This window comes from Carassius gibelio, chromosome B11 (assembly GCF_023724105.1).
Source record: "Carassius gibelio isolate Cgi1373 ecotype wild population from Czech Republic chromosome B11, carGib1.2-hapl.c, whole genome shotgun sequence".
Lineage (NCBI taxonomy): Eukaryota > Metazoa > Chordata > Actinopteri > Cypriniformes > Cyprinidae > Carassius > Carassius gibelio.
In genome coordinates this window covers 12,738,464-12,758,868 of record NC_068406.1, presented here as the reverse complement: position 1 = coordinate 12,758,868, position 20,405 = coordinate 12,738,464, and the positions used below count along the sequence as shown (strand labels likewise).

Sequence of the window (20,405 nt, the reverse complement as noted above, 5' to 3'; positions counted from 1 at the left end):
GTCATCAGCTACGACCAACAGGAAGTCGGCTATTTTGATTTGAATATTTAAATTGAGCTCTGATTTAATGCATACTCCTCAGAGGAAATGTTCACTATACTCACCAAACTTTGTCTACATGTTGAAAAAAAATTGAGGAACTTAAATTGCGAACAGATTTTGTTTAGCTTGAACGGTTTTGTCGTGGTGATTTTTTGAAATGACAGTAAAAAGGGAATCATTAATTGTCTTGTATTTTTAAATTGCAGCTTCCAAACCCTTAAAAAAAAATTCATACAGAGATCAAATCATTCTGAGGACATATGCATAGTTTCATGACTTTACAACACTGTATGATTAAAAGAAAATTAAAAAACTGTCAGACATCTCAACTCACTCTGTCCCTCTGTTTGAGGAATGTATGTGTGCTGACTGAGTGTGTGTGTGTGTGTGTGTCTGTGAGTGGGGGATGGGCATGAGCTGAGTGGCAGACACAATGAGAGAGAGAGAGAGACTTAATAATCTCTTTAATCACCAGAATTTTTTTTTATTTTAAATTGTTATTTTTTGTTGCTTTTGCTAACATTGCTGTTTTCATTACAGCTTAAGAAATCTCTTAGGCCTTATCCTTTTCTGACATTTTCAGGAATTAAAAACAAAATTCTAAAAATACTTATTTGTGCTGCAAATAATAATTTCAATCTCATTTGATACTGACCTATTCCATCCTGTGACATGACATTTATCTTAATTTACATAATCTCATGGATGTAACAGTAAAACTGTTCAGCTCACAGATGAAGAATAAGCTGTAATGAAAGCAGAACTTTCACAAATGCTTATAAGTCATTAAAGGATTTTATAACACTGTAAAATAATGTCTAATTTGTTAACAATAGTAAACGCATTGATAACACTTTATAATAACTGCACTCATTAGTAAATAGTCAGTTCATGCTTTATAAAGTCTTGTCCCAACTTAAATAGTCATTAATAAGCAGCTTATAAATACAGCTATAAATAGCTTGATCTTGGTTTATAAGCACATTTATTAAAAAGGAGAGTAAAGGGTCAGTTATCTTCCTATGAAAAATAAAAAAATGAAAATAAACAAACAACAACACAGATTGATACAGAACTCAGAAATGTTATTGTGGATTTATGATCAAATCAGCCTGTAAATGAATCATACTCCTCCAAGAAGACACAAGTAGTTCACACCAAACTTTTTCAACATGATGCCAATATACTGAAGATGTTAAATTGCGAATGGGTTTAGGATACCTTAAATGGTGTGGCCATACCGATTTATTAAAGTAACATAAAAAAAATACAATAGTTATTTTACTATATCTTTAACATTCTTCATTCCAACTCTTCATAATTTTTTATATACGTAGAAGTCATCATTTGAAAGAAGCACAGTAAGTTTCATAGCTTTATCATTTTCAAGAGCCAGCTTAAAATTAAAACTATCATAACTTATAAATCAAGCTTGCAATTCTTAGTACCAATAATGGCCACCAGATGGCGCTATATGATTACTTTTAAATAATTATTGTAGAAACAAGTATGATTTAAATCATTTATAGAAATCTTTCAAAGAAAAATAATATGTATTTTACTGATAAAATGACCCTCACTTAACTAGAATAATATGCTGAAGTATTGTGAAATACTGTGTATTAAGAATAATTCTTTATAGGCTTTATGGACAGATAAGTTTGGAGTGACTCTTGAAGGATCAGCACCACATCCTCTTTTACCACTGTTTAAAGAATTTATCTTACAGAACAGGTGCGAATTAGTTTTGGATAGCTTGAATGGTTTGGTCATGGTGATTTTTTGAAATAACAGTAAAAAAGGAACCAGTAAATGTCTTTTATTTTTTTAAGTGTAGCTTCTAAACACTTCAACAAAATGTACACATAGAAGACAAGTCATGCTGAGGAAATATGCATAGTTTCATGACTATACAACACTATATGGATGATAGAAAATTAAAAAACTACCATACATCTGATGTCACTCTGTCCCTCTGGGTAATGTGTGTGTGTGTGTGTGTGTGTGTGTTTGTGTGTTAAGTGTGTGTGTGTTAAGTGTGTGTGCTGAGTTTGTGTGAATGTGTGGGAGAGGGGATGGGCTTGGTGTCAGAGAGAGAGAGAGAGAGAGAGAGAGGGAGGGAGACTTAATCATCTCTTTAATCACCAGCAGAAAAAAAAACAATTTTGTGTTGTTGTTGTTTTTTCATCATTACAGCTTAAGAAATATCTTAGGCCTCAACATCAACTGTTGCTAGCCTACTCCCAAAATTAATAGTCATTAGTAAGCATTTTATAAATACAGCTATAATTAAATTGTTCATGGTTTATATGCACATTTATTTTGAGGAGATTAAAGGCTGTAATCTTCCTAAAAAAAATAAATAAAATAAATAAATAAAACAAATAAACAAACACAGAACTCAGAAACATTTATTTCAAGATGCAATAAAGGAAAACTGTACACTATATATATATATATATATATATATATATATATATATATATATATATATACACAATTGCATAAGTTTATATTTATTTTTTTTTATCAAGTGTACAGCTAATAATAATAATAATAATAAAAATAATAATAATGCATTTTATTTAAGGCGCCTTTCAAACCACTCAAGGTCACCGTACAACAAGTAACAACAGTAACAATATTAAAACAAAAAATAACAGCAAATAACAATGTCAGTAAAAAACCACAATAATATTAGAATAGCACAACATATTGTGGAATACTATATTAAGACTTTATATATAGGCTTTATGAACAGATAGGTTTTGAGAGATTCTTGAAGTACTAGCATCACCTCCTCTTGTACGACGGTTTGAGGAATATATTTTCCAGATAGTACCGCCACTCCCTATATGCAGAATACGCAGTCTTCGTAGGGCACCAACTCCCAGAGGGGGCACCATCCCAGTAGCTCAAAAAAAATAAAACATGCGCCATTCTCCCATCCACGCTCGCGACCGCTCGGACATTTGCGGATGAATGTTCGTAATTGATGGATGGACATCTATGCCCGGGTAAAAGACATCAGCAATCCGGCACAGAGAAAAGAAAAATAAAGTAAAAAACAAAACAAAAACAGGCATAAAGTTGGCTTGACATTGGACATTCGAGAGTCTCAAATTTAGGGACCGTCTCTAAAGTTACATGTAATATTGTTATACACCTTTCTAACGTCAGTAGCATTTGAAGAGAATGACTTACAGTCATAAAAACAACTGTAATTGTTCATCTAGGTGACAGCTATAATGCACCATTAAATTGAATGTTTGATATTTATTAAAACAAACTGTAAGTCATATGTAAATTATGCTACTTTTTCACATGGGCTCAAAAGCAAATTTGAAGCTCAATAGCATTTGAGGAGAAAGACTTGCAGTCATAAACCAATTGTAATGTGTTCATTTAGGTGTCAGCTACGATGCACAGCTTATACATTTTTTATATATATTAAAATAAAGTGTTACTAAAGTTATATATATATTGTTCTGTGTATGTGATTTCAAAGTCTAGACGGGTCGGATTAACCCTTTAACTGCCATATCCCTTAAAATTTGATTGCCAGAGGGTTACTGTAAATGCTTATGCCCGCTGGGCACAGTTTTCCCGATGCCACCGGGGTGGTGTTGCACTGACGGCTTGAGCCCGCCATCGCTGCTTGCAGCTATATTTATTATTATTTTTATTTTTTATTAAACCTTCCGGGGTGTTTTGGGGGCCTTAACATGCTCAAAAACTCTTGAAAATTGGCACACACATTGGAATCTGCGGCCATCAGGACGCTGCAGAGGCTGGGACCCGGGCGTGGCACAGGGACTCTACAGCGCCCCCTGGAAGACAGTCAGAATTCTTGAACCATAGCTCACACACACTTGCATGTATTTATATCAAACTCGGTACACTTATAGATCTCATTGAGCCGAACAACTTTCACACTTTATGTCATAGGCTCCGCCCAACAGGAAGTCGGCTATTCAGGGCTGTTTAAAAAAAGCATGCTCTGGAATTTGAAATACTCCTCTGAGGTTTTCAACCCGTTCGCCACGAAACTCGGTGAACATGATCTCAAGACATTGAGGATGAAAAATTGCGAGGGGATTTTTGATATCTCGAACGGTTTGCCCGTGGCGAGGCGTAGAACTTATGGCGAGAAATGAAAAACAGGAAATGTCTAATAACATCCACATACATTTCCTGAATTTGATCAAACTTCATGGGTTTGTTCGTTGTATGATACCGATTGTATATATGTGACTATCAAGAGTCAACGTTATAGCGCCACCAACTGGCAGCAGGAAGTGTGTCATTTTCCAAATGCTTTGAATTCAGCATCTTATTTTTACTCGATTTACTTAAAACTTCATCAGAATAATGACAAAACACGGCCGATGTAAATCTGTTGTGGGGATATTGATATCTGATATAGTGTTGCCATGGCAACGTGTCAAACTTGAATGTTCTGTTATGGTGAGTTTGAGGCAGACAACAAGCTCAGATTTACATGAAACTCAAAACACATATCAGTATTAGTGATAGCTAGACACTGGCAAAAGCTTTTAAAAGGGCGTGAAGGAGGCACTCTATAGCGCCACCTTTTGTCAAAAGTGGGGGGGTTAGTTTTAGCTACAGACACCAAACTCGGTACATAAATTGTTCTTTTCAAGACGGACAACTTTCTAATTCACAGTCATCAGCTACGACCAACAGGAAGTCGGCTATTTTGATTTGAATGTGTATTTTTTAGATTTTACAGTTGTGAATTAATGAATACTCCTCACAGGGGAAGTACACTATACACACCAAACTTTGTCTACATGAAGAAAAAACATTGAGGAACTTAAATTGCGAACAGATTTTGGTTAGCTTGAACGGTTTTGTCGTGGTGATTTTTTGAAATGACAGTAAAAAAGGGAAACATTAATTGTCTTGTATTTTTAAATTGCAGCTTTCAAACACTTAAAAAAAATCATACAGAGATCAAATCATTCTGAGGACATATGCATAGTTTCATGACTTTACAACACTGTATGATTAAAAGAAAATAAAAAAACTGTCAGACATCTCAACTCACTCTGTCCCTCTGTTTGAGGAATGTATGTGTGCTGACTGAGTGCATGTGTGTGTGTGAGTGGGGGATGGGCATGAGCTGAGTGGCAGACAGATAGAGAGAGAGAGAGAGAGAGAGAGAGAGAGACTTAAACATCTCTTTAATCACCAAAAAGAAAAAAAATTTTTGTTGTTGTTGCTAATTGTGCTTTTCTTATTACAGTTTATGAAATGCCTTAGGCCTTATCCTTTTCTGAAAGTTTTAAGGATTTTTTTAAAATCCTAAAAATCCTTATTTGTGCTGCAAATAATAATTTCAAACTCATTTGATACTGACCTATTCCATCCTGTGACATGACATGTATCTGAATTTACATAATCTCATGGATGCAACAGTAAAACTGTTCAGCTCACAGATTAAGTAATGTAATGTAATTGTAATGCAAGCAGAACTTTCACAAATGCCATTAAAGTCATTTAATGATTTTATAATACTATAAAATAATGTATAATTTGTTAACATTAGTAAATGCATTGGTAACACTTTATAGTAACTGCACTCATTAGTGAATAGTCAGTGTATGCTTTATAAAGCCTTGTCCCAACATTAATAGTCAATACTAAGCAGTTTATAAATAGAGCTATAAATAGCTTGTTCTTGGTTTATAAGCACATTTATTACAAAGGAAAGTAAAGGGTCAAGTATCTTCCTAAGAAAAATGAAAATAAACAAACAACAACACAGATTGATACAGAACTCAGAAATATTTATTTCAATATGCAATGAAAGTAAACTGTACACTTGAATTATATATATATAGGCATGTGAATATTTACATATTTAACTGCCCATATTGTAAATGAACATTTGCCAACAGTATGTCATTTCTATTTAATTAAATTAAAAAAATTACTTCTATTTTAGAAAATGAATTCTTACTTATTAAGCGCTTTAGAGTAATGTGTTATTGGAGGAGTTGCAGAAAAGTAATATTAACATACATATTGTACAGAAAGGGACTGATGGTATTTCAGCATAAATAGTAGCAATAAATCAAGAAATAATATATTTTGTTATCATCATGAATTACATGTTCTTATCATCATCATTAGAATATAAGGAACATTTAGCAGATTTATATACTGATTCACAGTTGGCGTTAGCTGAAATCCTTGCAGGGGTTAGTGTTATATCTTCAAATGTGTTGGGGGGGGGGGATGTCATTAGAAATGTTTATTAGAGGCTGGATGCACACTGGAGCTCAAGTAATCTCAATTAGCTCAGAATTGTTATCCTGAGAAAGTAATAGCAAAAGGAGAATAATTAGTTTAGCTAACATTTTAGGCAATTTTGTGCATCAGATGTAAATAAAGAACAAGATTATGAGATGTATTATGAATGTATGGCTTAGATAAAGTAGTCCTGCATGGAATACAGCAAGTTATTTTTTATTTTTTTAAATTTATTTATTTATTTATTTTTTATCCTGTGTAGTAATGAAAGTAATTCAGAAGTTAATATTCTTTAACCTACTGAAATTGGATTATATACACAATTTTAAGGAAAAATAATTGACTCATTTAACAGAAAGAAATAAGAAATAAGTTATACATAACTGCTACATGTCATGGTGTTTTAGTAGCATTTAGTAGTGTGTAGAATTAGATATTATAAAAGTAATAATAATAACAAGCAAGTACACTGCAGGGACTTGAACCCCATCCAGATGGGTAACCTGGAGTACCATTACCAGTGTATTTTTGCTTTTTGTTATTATTTAGATTAAAGGGAAAGCAAAAACTTGCATTAGCAACAGCATGTTCATTTAAAATGTTTTTTTTTTTTTTTTTTACATAGCTATTAGATATACTGCTATATAACCCTTTATAGACACAAAGCTAAGGATTTTATTAAGGATTTTATTCCCCTTCTTCCATAAATAAATAAATATGCAACTGCAAGCATTTGTGGACCAAACCAACATCAGACGGGGCTGGCAAGCTAAATGTACATTTGCATTAATATGAATTTAATTACAGCCTTTTAGAATTAAGAATCACAATAACCATATTACCTTTTTACAATAATGACTTTATTCAAATGCATTTATGTTTAATTATAAAAAGTTGGTTTTTATGGGATTCTTATACTAGTAATGTTTTCATACAGTAATATGGACACCTAAATACAACAAAGTTCTGATACTGGCTTACCAAGGATACAGAAGATAAGAGATAAGCTCTTTCATCATGTTCCTTTTTTCTTTCACCAAGCAACCAGAACTTAATTTAACTGATAAAGAGGAGCACATACGAATTAAATGGCAACCCAATAATGTTCTCATTCGGTAATGTGGACATTTATAATACAATGGACAAAACAAAGCATCTTCTTTCACCAAACAACCAGAACTTAAGTTAATCGATAAAGAGGAGCACATAAGAATTAAATGGCAACCCAATAATGTTCTCATCCGGTAATGTGGACATTTATAATACAATGGACAAAACAAAGCACTGTTTTTTTTTAAGTTTTTTTTTTTTTTTTGGAGTGGGATTCTTATACTAGTAATGTTTTCATACAGTAATGTGGTCACTTAAAATACAACAAAGTTCTGATACTGGCTTACCAAGGATACAGAAGATAAGAGAGAAGCTCTTTCATCATGTTCCTTTTTTCTTTCACCAGACAACCAGAACTTAAGTTAATCGATAAAGAGGAACACATAAGAATGAAATAGCAACCCAGTAATGTTCTCATCCGGTAATGTGGACATTTATAATACAATGGACAAAACAAAGCACTTGTTTTTTTTATGTTTTTTTTTTTTTTTTTTTTTGGAGTGGGATTCTTATACTAGTAATGTTTTCATACAGTAATGTGGTCACTTAAAATACAACAAAGTCCTGATACTGGCTTACCAAGGATACAGAAGATAAGAGATAAGCTCTTTCATCATGTTCCTTTTTTCTTTCACCAGACAACCAGAACTTAAGTTAATCGATAAAGAGGAACACATAAGAATGAAATAGCAACCCAGTAATGTTCTCATGCTTTAATGTGGACATTTATAATACAGAGGACAAAAACACCAATTTTCTTTTCTTTTTTTTTTTCTTCTTTTTTTTATGGGATTCTTATACTAGTAATGTTTTCATACAGTAATATGGACACCTAAATACAACAAAGTTCTGATACTGGCTTATCAAGGATACAGAAGATAAGAGATAAGCTCTTTCATCATGTTCCTTTTTTCTTTCACCAAGCAACCAGAACTTAATTTAACTGATAAAGAGGAGCACATACGAATTAAATGGCAACCCAATAATGTTCTCATTCGGTAATGTGGACATTTATAATACAATGGACAAAACAAAGCATCTTCTTTCACCAAACAACCAGAACTTAAGTTAATCGATAAAGAGGAGCACATACGAATTAAATGGCAACCCAATAATGTTCTCATCCGGTAATGTGGACATTTATAATACAATGGACAAAACAAAGCACTGTTTTTTTTAAGTTTTTTTTTTTTTTTTGGAGTGGGATTCTTATACTAGTAATGTTTTCATACAGTAATGTGGTCACTTAAAATACAACAAAGTTCTGATACTGGCTTACCAAGGATACAGAAGATAAGAGAGAAGCTCTTTCATCATGTTCCTTTTTTCTTTCACCAAACAACCAGAACTTAAGTTAATCGATAAAGAGGAACACATAAGAATGAAATAGCAACCCAGTAATGTTCTCATCCGGTAATGTGGACATTTATAATACAATGGACAAAACAAAGCACTTGTTTTTTTTATGTTTTTTTTTTTTTTTTTGGAGTGGGATTCTTATACTAGTAATGTTTTCATACAGTAATGTGGTCACTTAAAATACAACAAAGTCCTGATACTGGCTTACCAAGGATACAGAAGATAAGAGATAAGCTCTTTCATCATGTTCCTTTTTTCTTTCACCAAGCAACCAGAACTTAATTTAACTGATAAAGAGGAGCACATACGAATTAAATGGCAACCAAGTAATGGTCTTATGTAGTAATGTGGATATTTAAAATAAAATGAACAAAACAAAACACTGATTTATTTATTATTTTTAATTATTATTTAATTTTTTTTTGGAGGTACCAGCTTACAAAGGATCCAGATGATAAGAGATAAGCTCCTTCATCATATGGTGCTTGTTTCTTTCACCAAGTAAACAGAAATTCATTTAACCAATAAAGATTACATAACAATAAAATAACAATCTAGCAATGTTCTCATGCAGTAATCTGGATATTTATAATGCAATGAACATGCATGATTTTTTTTTTTAACTTTAATAAGAGAAAACCTGTTTCATCATGGAATTTGTTTCTTCTATCAATAACCAGAACTGTATTTAGTCAAATCATGACTTAATCAAAAATAATAAGATTAAAACAACAGGTTTAAATTGTCATTTAACTCATAAGCTATACATATGATAAGTTTTCCAACAAATTTAAATGTGCATGTCTTCAAAGGAACAAAAAACACCTTCATGTGTGCTAAAGTAAACAGGCACAACACTTGTGTTAACTGAAAAAATGTCAATGTTTTTTACATACACATGGTCAATTAAGGTTCCTTTCTCAGTTGTTGGTTCTTTAACATGTTGAATATATCCCTTGTCTGCCATGAAAGTGCAGAGGGATTGGGACTTTAATGCATCATTATTAAAATCACCTACAAGCACAACTTTATTGCAAATTGTTGATACTAAATTAATCAACTTGTCTATGTTTTGTTTAAAAACAGACAAAGGGTATGTTGAAGGCCTGTAAATAACACCAACCAATATGTCCTTTTCAGTGAAGTGTGTTAACAAGCATTCCAAATTAAGATTTGGAAATGTTACAGTAGTATTTGCTACACCGTATGCTGTATATAATCCAACTCCACCATGTTGTTGTGCTTTCAAATCCTTGAAAGGGGGACAGTTGCTTGTGTATGCTGCACAACGAGAAAGACCCACAAATGTGTAGTTTTCCAATTGCACATTTTCAGGATAGGATTCAGGCAGCCATGTTTCAGTTAAAGCAATACATGATGGTCTTAACTGTTGAACACAAACATTCAGATCTTGTTTATGACAGCGCAAACTCTGTACGTTCAACATAAATATTGAAAAAGAGCTGTGTTGTGCTGTCAAATATAACTCATCGTGTACCACAAAACATGGCATTTCTTGTACCGCTTCAAAAAGTTTCTCATTACAATAAATACTTTTTTCATTAAAGTCTTTAATAGTCAAGCCAGACAAATTTCTTACTCTACTCAGTGCTACATAAGCCTGGCCAGCTGCAAAAACATTTTTTAAATTAACAACAGCACAATCAACAGTTAAACCCTGTACTTTATGGACTGTGCATGCCCAAGCCAATTTCAAAGGAAACTGGCGGCGAAAACCACCGTTCCTGCATGCATTTTCCTCTTCTACATATATAGGAGTTGAGTTAAACAATTTTGCTGGCTCAGCCAAACATTGTTTACGTCTTTTAAATCCCACATGACTATCATCAAAATGGATGTACACAGTTTCAGGTAACTTATTTTTATTAGTACGCACAATGTGTGTTACTGTGCCACAAACGCCATTAACTAAGCCATCATTTACATCAATATTTTTTATCAACATGACACGTGCATGTATGCCTAAAAGCAACTTTGCTGGCAAGCACGTATTGTAAACCTTTATATGATGACCAGCAATTAACTCTACCTTGCCAGTCTTCTTACTACGGGCAAAATCTTCTGCCTCTATGGTTTCAACCTCTGAGCAGATATTAATTAACTGCTTTAGGTTGTGCTCATGTACTTCATCGTTTGTAGCAAAAATGTGTAAAGGAGTAAAATCATCCTCACCTGTTTCACATTTTCTTAACATCTCCAAATCTTCTTTGCTCAGTGGATACTTTTTACTTCGTTTCCTTAAACGGTTTAATAATTCAGCAAATTTGCTGTCTTTTTGCCTTATTACCTGTGTTAACTCTACAACAGTAAAACAATTAGACCACAGTCCGAGTCCTGGCACTTCCGTATATAATGGTTTACCCTTAACCGGTGGCAATTGGAAAAAATCCCCAACTGCTATAACACAAACATTACCAAAAGGAGAGAAGTCTCCAGTTTGTTTAATTTGACGTAATCTTCCATGAATGTATGACAACAGTTTATGATCTACCATTGAGATCTCATCTATAATTAAAATCTGAAGTCCATGGAATTTTGCTCGCAAAGAATTTAATTTCTCTTCTCCCAAAGGAGTGTATGGCAACTTCACATTTGTGCCAATGGAAAACGTATGATGTATAGTAGAAGCCATTAATTGGAAAGCAGCAATTCCAGTTGGAGCAGTTAATACAACAGACACGTCATCTGGGTACAAAGCAATTTGAGACAATAATCTTGTCGCTTCATATTGTATTGCTTTAATTAAATGGCTTTTGCCAGTTCCTGCTCCACCGGTAATGAAAACATGAAAAGGTTTAGGGTTTTCACCTCTGATTTTACTTAAACACCATTGTCTAATTTTATAGAAAACAGATATCTGGGTTTTGTTTAAAGAGCGAATTAAGCTCAACCCATCTGAGCGACTCAGACTATAGTCCTTTTTCTCAATTTGAGACACAGGCCCATCATCATTTGCTAAATCTGGTATACCACTTTCATATTCTTCACCTTGCTGGTCAGTCTCACGTCTAAGCTGTATACATTCCATACGTTCTAATTGCTGTTCAGGACAAAGTGAACACCATGCATCTTCTAATATGCCCTCATTATCAACAGCAGTTTGTGCATTATCTAAGACATCTGCATCCTTTTCAAAAAGTGCTCTATTTGTGTCCACTATATTTTTAACCAAGTGTACAGACCCATCACTAAAACGAACATTCCCTTCTTTATAAAAATGTTCATAATTACAATACTGGTCTGGTTTTAACTGACTATCTCTATGATAAGGAAGAAACAATTGTAATACACTGAGATAAAATTTTTCTGGATTCTTTGTTATTGAAAATCGAGCAAAACGCACAACAGCAGGCTGAGTACGAGTTCTTTTTACTATAAAACCAAAATTATTTTCCAACCTAATTTTATTAGCGCAAGATTGACCTTTGTATACAACGCGATATTCAGACGCAAATGTGGCCAAACACATATCTTCAAAAATGCTTTGATTTGGCCTATTCTTATAGCGATCAACAAAACTTGACATCCACATCTCTTCACTTTTTAGATTCTGAGATTGCAACTTGTTTTGTATTACACTCAGAGGCAAACTCATTCGTACAGTATCTTCACCTGTAGGAATGAACTGAACATGTCTCGAACACTCTTTTAAATGCATGTTTGTTAACCTATAAACTGCTTCTTGTGCACTAACTTCACGATTATGTAAGTACACACTTCCTAGTTTCCTCAAAGCTTGTCTTGCATCTAAATTACCCTGAGTTGCTGATTCTCGCTGAGCATTAGCTAACAGTAAACCCATTTCACGTTCTGACTTTGAAATATATGAAATTATATAAACTATGCAAGCATAAGCATCTGTTACATACTGAATGTCCATATTAGCATTCCAACACTTAAGGCTAAATTTGTTATATTGATTTACCCATACTTCATGCAATTGTCGTTTCAAGACAATGTGTGTGCTATTATTAATGCATTTATGCCATTTCAAATAATTCCTGATTTATTCCAACACTATGAAACAAAGTTTCTAAAGAACTGAACTGCTCTTCTGAAATAGCTTTCTTAACTGCAGTCATTATGTTTCGAGCAAATTCTACCTGTGTGTTATCATCTACAATTGTACTTTTACTTTCACTTTGACTATCACCTTTGTTGGACAAGTTTTTCTCATCTTCTAATTTTCTGCGACAAATAAATGTTTGCATAGATGGTGGTTTGGGAAAATTAAAGCGACAAACTGTGTTTTTCTTTTTACACGTTTTGGAATGACGTTTACTGTGACACTGTACGGATGTTACAACACTCTGCAGTTCATCGTCTTCACAGGGCATCTCGCATGTAACATATTTATCTATAAATTTCACAACTTCTTCATCAGAATTCTTATCTATTTGTGGAGCATTTTTTATCCAGAACAAGCAATGGACATGGGGAGAACCACGTTGTTGAAATTCCACCCTATAAAAGTAGTCCACAATTTCCCCTATGGGCTGAACAGGAGACATAAGCACCTCTTTTAAAAAACAATGCCACCTAAAATCAAACATGCGAGCTGCTGTTACAGGATTACGACGCAAAAGTTCACATTTTTCATCCCATTGTAATTGTTCTAATGCTGTTTTTCTTCCTTCATGTTTTAAAATACTTGACATTAGATTTGTCCATCTCATATCAGCAGATGAGAAGGAGCAAAACCAGGTGGGAATGCCAAGTTGTCTGACCATGGCAAACAAATCTTTTTGCACACCTTGCCAAAATGCCGGAGTGCCACGGATGGGCTTCAAAAATCTATAGCCTTCATCATAATTAAGCACTTGCCTCAAGGACTCAGTATCTTTGAACATTTCACTTGGTATGGACTTACTACATCCATGGCCTTTTCTTAAAGCAATAGATACATTAGACAGTACCTGTTGTATTTCTGATAGATACTGTGCATAAAAAATGTATTCAATATTTTGTGCAAATCTACCATCTGCATGCAAAATTCGATTATTAAAATATCGAGACAATGTTAATCTCTGTGCCCTTTTATCACAAAAAGTTGAAGTACCATTAGGAAACAAAACAGGAAAACATTTAGCTTCATTTGTCTCATCTGCAAGCATTTTCACTGGATTATTCCCTTCGGCAGGAGCCAGGCTCAAGATTCCATCAAAATACTGATCAAGTACTTCTTGTCCAATATCTACAGGTTGCAAACAAGTGTCCATAAACACACAGTGCTGTTGCCTATCGTGTAACTCCTCATCAACATTTGTGTTTTCCAGTTCAGTCTCCTCCATGTTGTTTGTATCGTCATCATCATCTTGTCTAATAAACTCATTTAACCAATTATCATTAAAAACAATATCTGTATAGTATTTGTTGATTTTTTTTAAGCAACTGAGTGCCTGTTTAATATTTGTTGTGTCCACATACTGATACTTATAATGACCTTTATATGTCAACTTCCGTTTTAACTTTACACAAATTAAAGACCCTTCATTTTCTGTTCTAGGCAAAACATTTGTTGTTTGTTTAATATCAGCTGCCACGCAACTAATAGGACCGTGCACTCCATTTTGCCCACCTTTTGGTAAAGCTAACATTTTCATGAATGGGATATGCAAAGCTATCAAATGTTGCTCTAAATTATTGAGACAACTTAGTTCTTCAGGTATAGGTTTCAATTCTAAATTGTTAACTGCACTTTCAGCTGGCATTTCTCCTTTTTTTACTTTAGTATGACAAGTGAAGCAAATCCAAAGCTTGCCTTTACATGAATCTGCCAGTTCACAGGGAATAACACAATTTTCACCACACTTATGCAAAAAATGTTTTGTAATACATTTTTTTGCCATCTGTGACACTGCTGAATTTGTGTTATAATTTTCTGTTTTACAGCATAATACTTGCTGTTTAAATAACAGCCGGTGGCAAACACAACAAACAAATTCTGGCCCAGAACTAACTTTATCTAGAAACGTCTTTTTGACAAAATCACAAATCTTCTGATTTTGTCTTAATTGTTCTCTTTTCATCTTGTTAATTCTTTTTACATTTTCTTTATGTGATGCACTATTACGATATTTTACGTTACTGCGCTGCTTGACAGTGTTTCTATGCTGGTCATTGCCATGGTATTTCACCCTACTGAATGTTTTCATTCTATTTTTAAATCCCTCATTGACATGATATTTCACCCTACTGAATGTCTTCACTCTGTTTTTAAATTCATCATTGACATGATATTTCACCTTACTGAATGTTTTCACTCTGTTTTTAAATTCATCATTGACATGATATTTCACCTTACTGAATGTTTTCACTCTGTTTTTAAATTCATCATTGACATGATATTTCACCTTACTGAATGTTTTCACTCTGTTTTTAAATTGAACATTGTTCTGGTATTTTATCCTACTGTATTTCCTCACTCTCATTTTATATTGCTCATTCTTTTTATACTTCACTCGATTGTACTCATTGACTTTACACTTATGTTGCTGGTTTTCAGCATATTTGATCTTACTTGCCTGTTTTAATGACTCTTTATATAAAGGATTGCTGTGATATCTTTTCCTATTGAGATTTTTCATATGATTCTGAAACTCTGCATTGCAATGATACTTCTCCAAAACAGGTTGCTTAATTTGGCCTTTAATTTTGTTCTTTACTCTTTTTAATGAAAAATACCTTTTCAAGTATTTCCTCTTATTAGCAGATGCATCATTCTTTATATCTCCAGTAACAGGATTTTGTTCCTTATGATTCACAGAAATTTCACTTTGAATTTTTACTCGCTGTCTGGTACAAATGTGTTTTCCAACATCACTTTCTTCATTCTGGCACAGCATATAACACATCTGGCTATTAGGTTGTTTCACACAAATAACAACTTCATAATGATTCTCATTACAGTGCTGTAGATATATACCTTGATTGCACGTTCTTTCATGCATACAACTGTACTGTAACCATTTTTCATTATGATATGTATAAATATCCACTCCCAAATAATTAGCCATCGCTTGAATCTCCAATTCTGTGGCCCATGATCCTACAAACCTCATTTTGGATTTAGATAAATAATCTTCCATAGATACATACTGACATCTTAAAAGATTCTTATATTGCACACTGTGCAATTCCATATGTTTCACAACTGCAAGTCTAACTGCCCGATGAGGTTTTTGCGTACCACATATTACTTGTGCCACTGCCCTAAAAAAACAACTTCCATCACCTACAATACTAACTGTTTTACAAGGATGGCCAATTTTTCTGTTGTTTCTTGGAAAACCTAAATTTTCACTATTAAACTCTATATTTAGTTTACTACTTAATTTTTGCTTTACTTCAGTACACAGTGGATTGAAATTAAAAATCCTATTTGTCTCATTGCCCAAACAAACTACATCATCTGAATTTGCATCAATTTTGGAAATTGTTTCAAGTACTTTAGCGCTCTCCTTTATTGATTGTTTTGGCTTCTTAGTAACCACAGTTTCTTTCTCTTCTTCCACATTCACATTTATACAATCATGCATTCTTTTTTTACCCCTGCGGGTCGTTTTTTCACTTTCGTCATTTATGTTTTCTGTGTGACTAGCAGAGTTTTCTTGGCTTTTAAGTAGGACACAGACCCCACTTATTTCAAAAATGTTTTGGTTTCTTCTAGTGAATACAGACAAATTTTCAATGTGCTTCAAAACACAACTAAGTGAATTGTAATATACAGCCACACTAAATCCATTACCATCAACCATCCCAGCACTGTTACGTGCATGAGAATCAACCACAGCAAATTTACAATTTCCCTTAATGATGGCAAAAGTACTGCCATTTAAGGTAAAAAAGCATGTGTCATATTTTTCAAACATTGTTTGCAAACCATCAGCTAATGTCACACATGCACCAGATCTAATAAAATCTCCATCAACCACATCTACATGTCCAGAAACAAAATCAGCATATTCAAATTTGAATGCATTTGTACCAAAAACATACTCTTTAGGAAGATCTTGTATACACAGCAAGTTTTTCTTTGTTGGATCACTGATTAAACCACTTTGACGCAAACTAGAATACAAGCTATCGCCAGTATTTACAACATTATCTAGATCTTTACTTTGCCATGAGAACACACTATGTACACTGTGCATCGCTATAGCAGCCAAACTAATCGCAACACACTGTTTCCCTGGCCACTTGAACTTACGGTCACCCTGATGAAATGATCCAAGAATGCTACTAACACTTTCTCTTTGCTTTATTGTAGAAGCTGAGATCTCTTCTGTCTCATTTGGTGTACATACACTCTTTTCTCCAACAGTATCATTGTAAACTAATCGTGGTGTATCTGATGACGTAAATTTGACATTAATGCCACATATACTAAAGTTTTCTGCATTCAGACTTGTCATTAAATTATCAATGTGCAAAAATAGGTCATGCCAATTTGTGTTGAAAACAACAACTGCAGTTCCAATGTCTGATCCCAAACCACATGCGTTTCGGACATTACAGTCAACAACAACATAGAAATCATTATGTCTGACAATAGCACACGTGTCTCCTTTTATGTTGACCAAACAAGATTCATGACTAAACAAAATCTCCTGTAATTTCTCATACAAGTCATTTTTTCCTCCATTCATTAATCGTTCTATTGTTACTTTGCATGTTTTACTGAAAATGTCATGTTGCCCACCAAACCACTGAGAAAATCGACAGTCTCCATAACTCTCAGTGTTTTTTTTACACCTAGTCATGTCATTGACCAGTTTACTTCCCTCACTACGTATGTCCTGAATGTCAGATTTTCGCCAAGTACACACATTATGTAGCTTGTGCTTAACAACTGAAACTATACTACAAGCTACTCCCACAAACTCCTCAGTCACCTCTGCAGACTTCAGTCTAACCTCATTGGCTGCTACAATGCCCACCACGTCTGGACAAGCACAAGCAACAGAATTAGAAACATCTGCCTTACTTTTGTTGTTGAATGGCTCACTCTGTATTTTAAATCTCTTCGGTTTAGTAACCAAAATTTCTTTTTCTTCTTCCACATTCACATTTATACAATCATGCATTCTTTTTTTACCCTTGCAGGTAATTTTTTCACTTTCATCATTTATGCTTTCTGTATGACTATCAGATTTGTCTTGGCTTTTAAGTAGGACACAGACCCCACTTATTTCAAAAATCTTCAGGTTTCTTCGAGTAAATGCAGACAAATTTTCAATGTGCTTCAAAACACAATTTAGCGAATTATAATATACAACCACACTAAATCCATTACCATCAACCATTCCAGCACTGTTACGTGCATGAGAATCAACCACAGCAAACCTACTATTTTCTTTAATAATGGCAATAGTACTGCCATTTAAGGTAAAAAAGCATGTGTCATATTTTTCAAACATTGTTTGCAAACCATCAGCTAATGTCACACATGCACCAGATCTAATAAAATCTCCATCAACCACATCTACATGTCCAGAAACAAAATCAGCATATTCAAATTTGAATGCAGTTGTACCAAACACATACTCTTTAGGAAGATCTTGAATACACAGCAACTTTTTCTTTGTTGGATCACTGATTAAACCACTTTGACGCAAACTAGAATACAAGCTATCGCCAGTATTTACAACATTATCTAGATCTTTACTTTGCCATGAGAACACACTAAGCACACTGTGCATCGCTATAGCAGCCAAACTAATCGCAACACACTGTTTCCCTGGCCACTTGAACTTACGGTCACCCTGATGAAATGATCCACGGATGCTAACACCTTCTCTTTGATTTAATGTAGATGCTGACATTTCTTCAGTTTCATTTGCTGTACATTCTCTGTTTTCTCCAACAGTATCATTGTAAACAACTTGTGGCATTTCTGATAATGATAAGTTGACATTGATGCCACATATACTAAAGTTTTCTGCATTCAGACTTGTCATTAAATTATCAATGTGCAAAAATAGGTCTTGCCAATTTGTGTTGAAAACAACAACTGCAGTTCCAATGTCTGATCCCAAACCACATGCGTTTCGGACATTACAGTCAACAACAACATAGAAATCATTATGTCTGACAATAGCACACGTGTCTTCTTTTATGTTGACCAAACAAGATTCATGACTAAACAAAATCTCCTGTAATTTCTCATACAAGTCATTTTTTCCTCCATTCATTAATCGTTCTATTGTTACTTTGCATGTTGTACTGAAAATGTCATGTTGCCCACCAAACCACTGAGAAAATCGACAGTCTCCATAACTCTCAGGTTTTTTTTTACACCTAGTCATGTCATTGACCAGTTTACTTCCCTCACTACGTATGTCCTGAATGTCAGATTTTCGCCAAGTACACACATTATGTAGCTTGTGCTTAACAACTGAAACTATAGTACAAGCTACTCCCACAAACTCCTCAGTCACCTCTGCAGACTTCAGTCTAACCTCATTGGCTGCTACAATGCCCACCACGTCTGGACAAACACAAGCAACAGAATTAGAAACATCTGCCTTACTTTTGTTGTTGAATGGCTCACGCCGCATTCTAAATCTCTTCAGCTTAGGCATCTAAAAACAAAAAAATAAAATCACATTACTATCATCAAAACATCAGCAACTTACAATAATATTAAACATTACACATACATTAGAATTTTTATACATTGTAAAGGCCAAAGTATGCTTCAATTTTAACCTGTACACAATCAACAGCGCGCAGTGTGTGTGATGTGATTTGTGTCATCAGAACAGTGTAAGCGTACTGTACATGCACCACTCTATTTTTGTTACCATGCGTGCTTGTCAATCTGAGCAAAAAGGTATGAGGTAACTCAGCTTTGGTTTATAAAAGTGAAAAAAAGTTGATCAACCATAACTTAACTGGACACAGATAAAGCTCTCTTTGCATTCAACATCAAATGGAGTATACTTGAAAGGCTGGGTGTTCAACTGTACACATTTGCTAGCATACACACACACACACACACACACACACACACAAACAAGTATACTTTGGCCTTAAATATAAACATTTTCATGCACATAGAAATAGCAAACTAACAAACAAATACAATTTTTAGTTGAACCCAATAAACAGTTAAATCAATAAATTATATTACCTCAAAAATATTGTTTAATTATAAGCATATTTAAGTAACAATTTTCAAGTAGAAGGAAATAAAACTTATGCTTTACACTCCCAGATATAACTGCATTATATGTAAAATATATATTATAATATAAAAAGCAAAATGGAAAGTTACAATAGAGATCATATTACACTACATTATTACTGTATTTCAGGTCAAATTAAAGCAACATTACTGAGCTTAAGAGATTACTTGTACAAATCTTTTATCATCTTACGAAACACAAACCTTTGCATAATTCTGTATATTGAAAAAACTTTCAATACTAGCATTAAACGTATAGTATAAAATGTAATCATAAACTCACTGACAAAATAACAACAAACTCTGCTCTCAATGTTAACCACAAAACATTTAAACTGTACTGTCCGTTATCTTCATACTAACCAACTTCAAACATTGTTTTTCAATTTAAAACACAAGACATTAA

The 20,405-nt window shown here is 33.7% G+C and overlaps 1 protein-coding gene across 1 annotated transcript; it reads right to left on the bottom strand.

Moving 5' to 3' along the window:
* Nucleotides 1-7,893: 7,893 nt before the first annotated feature.
* On the bottom strand, nt 7,894-19,827 carry LOC127967780 (uncharacterized). Its single transcript, XM_052568461.1, is given in 3 exon segments — nt 7,894-12,794; nt 12,796-17,726; nt 19,272-19,827. Coding segments are annotated over 3 exon segments (8,268 nt in total). The 5' UTR covers nt 19,395-19,827; the 3' UTR covers nt 7,894-9,580.
* Between the last annotated feature and the right edge of the window lie 578 nt (nt 19,828-20,405).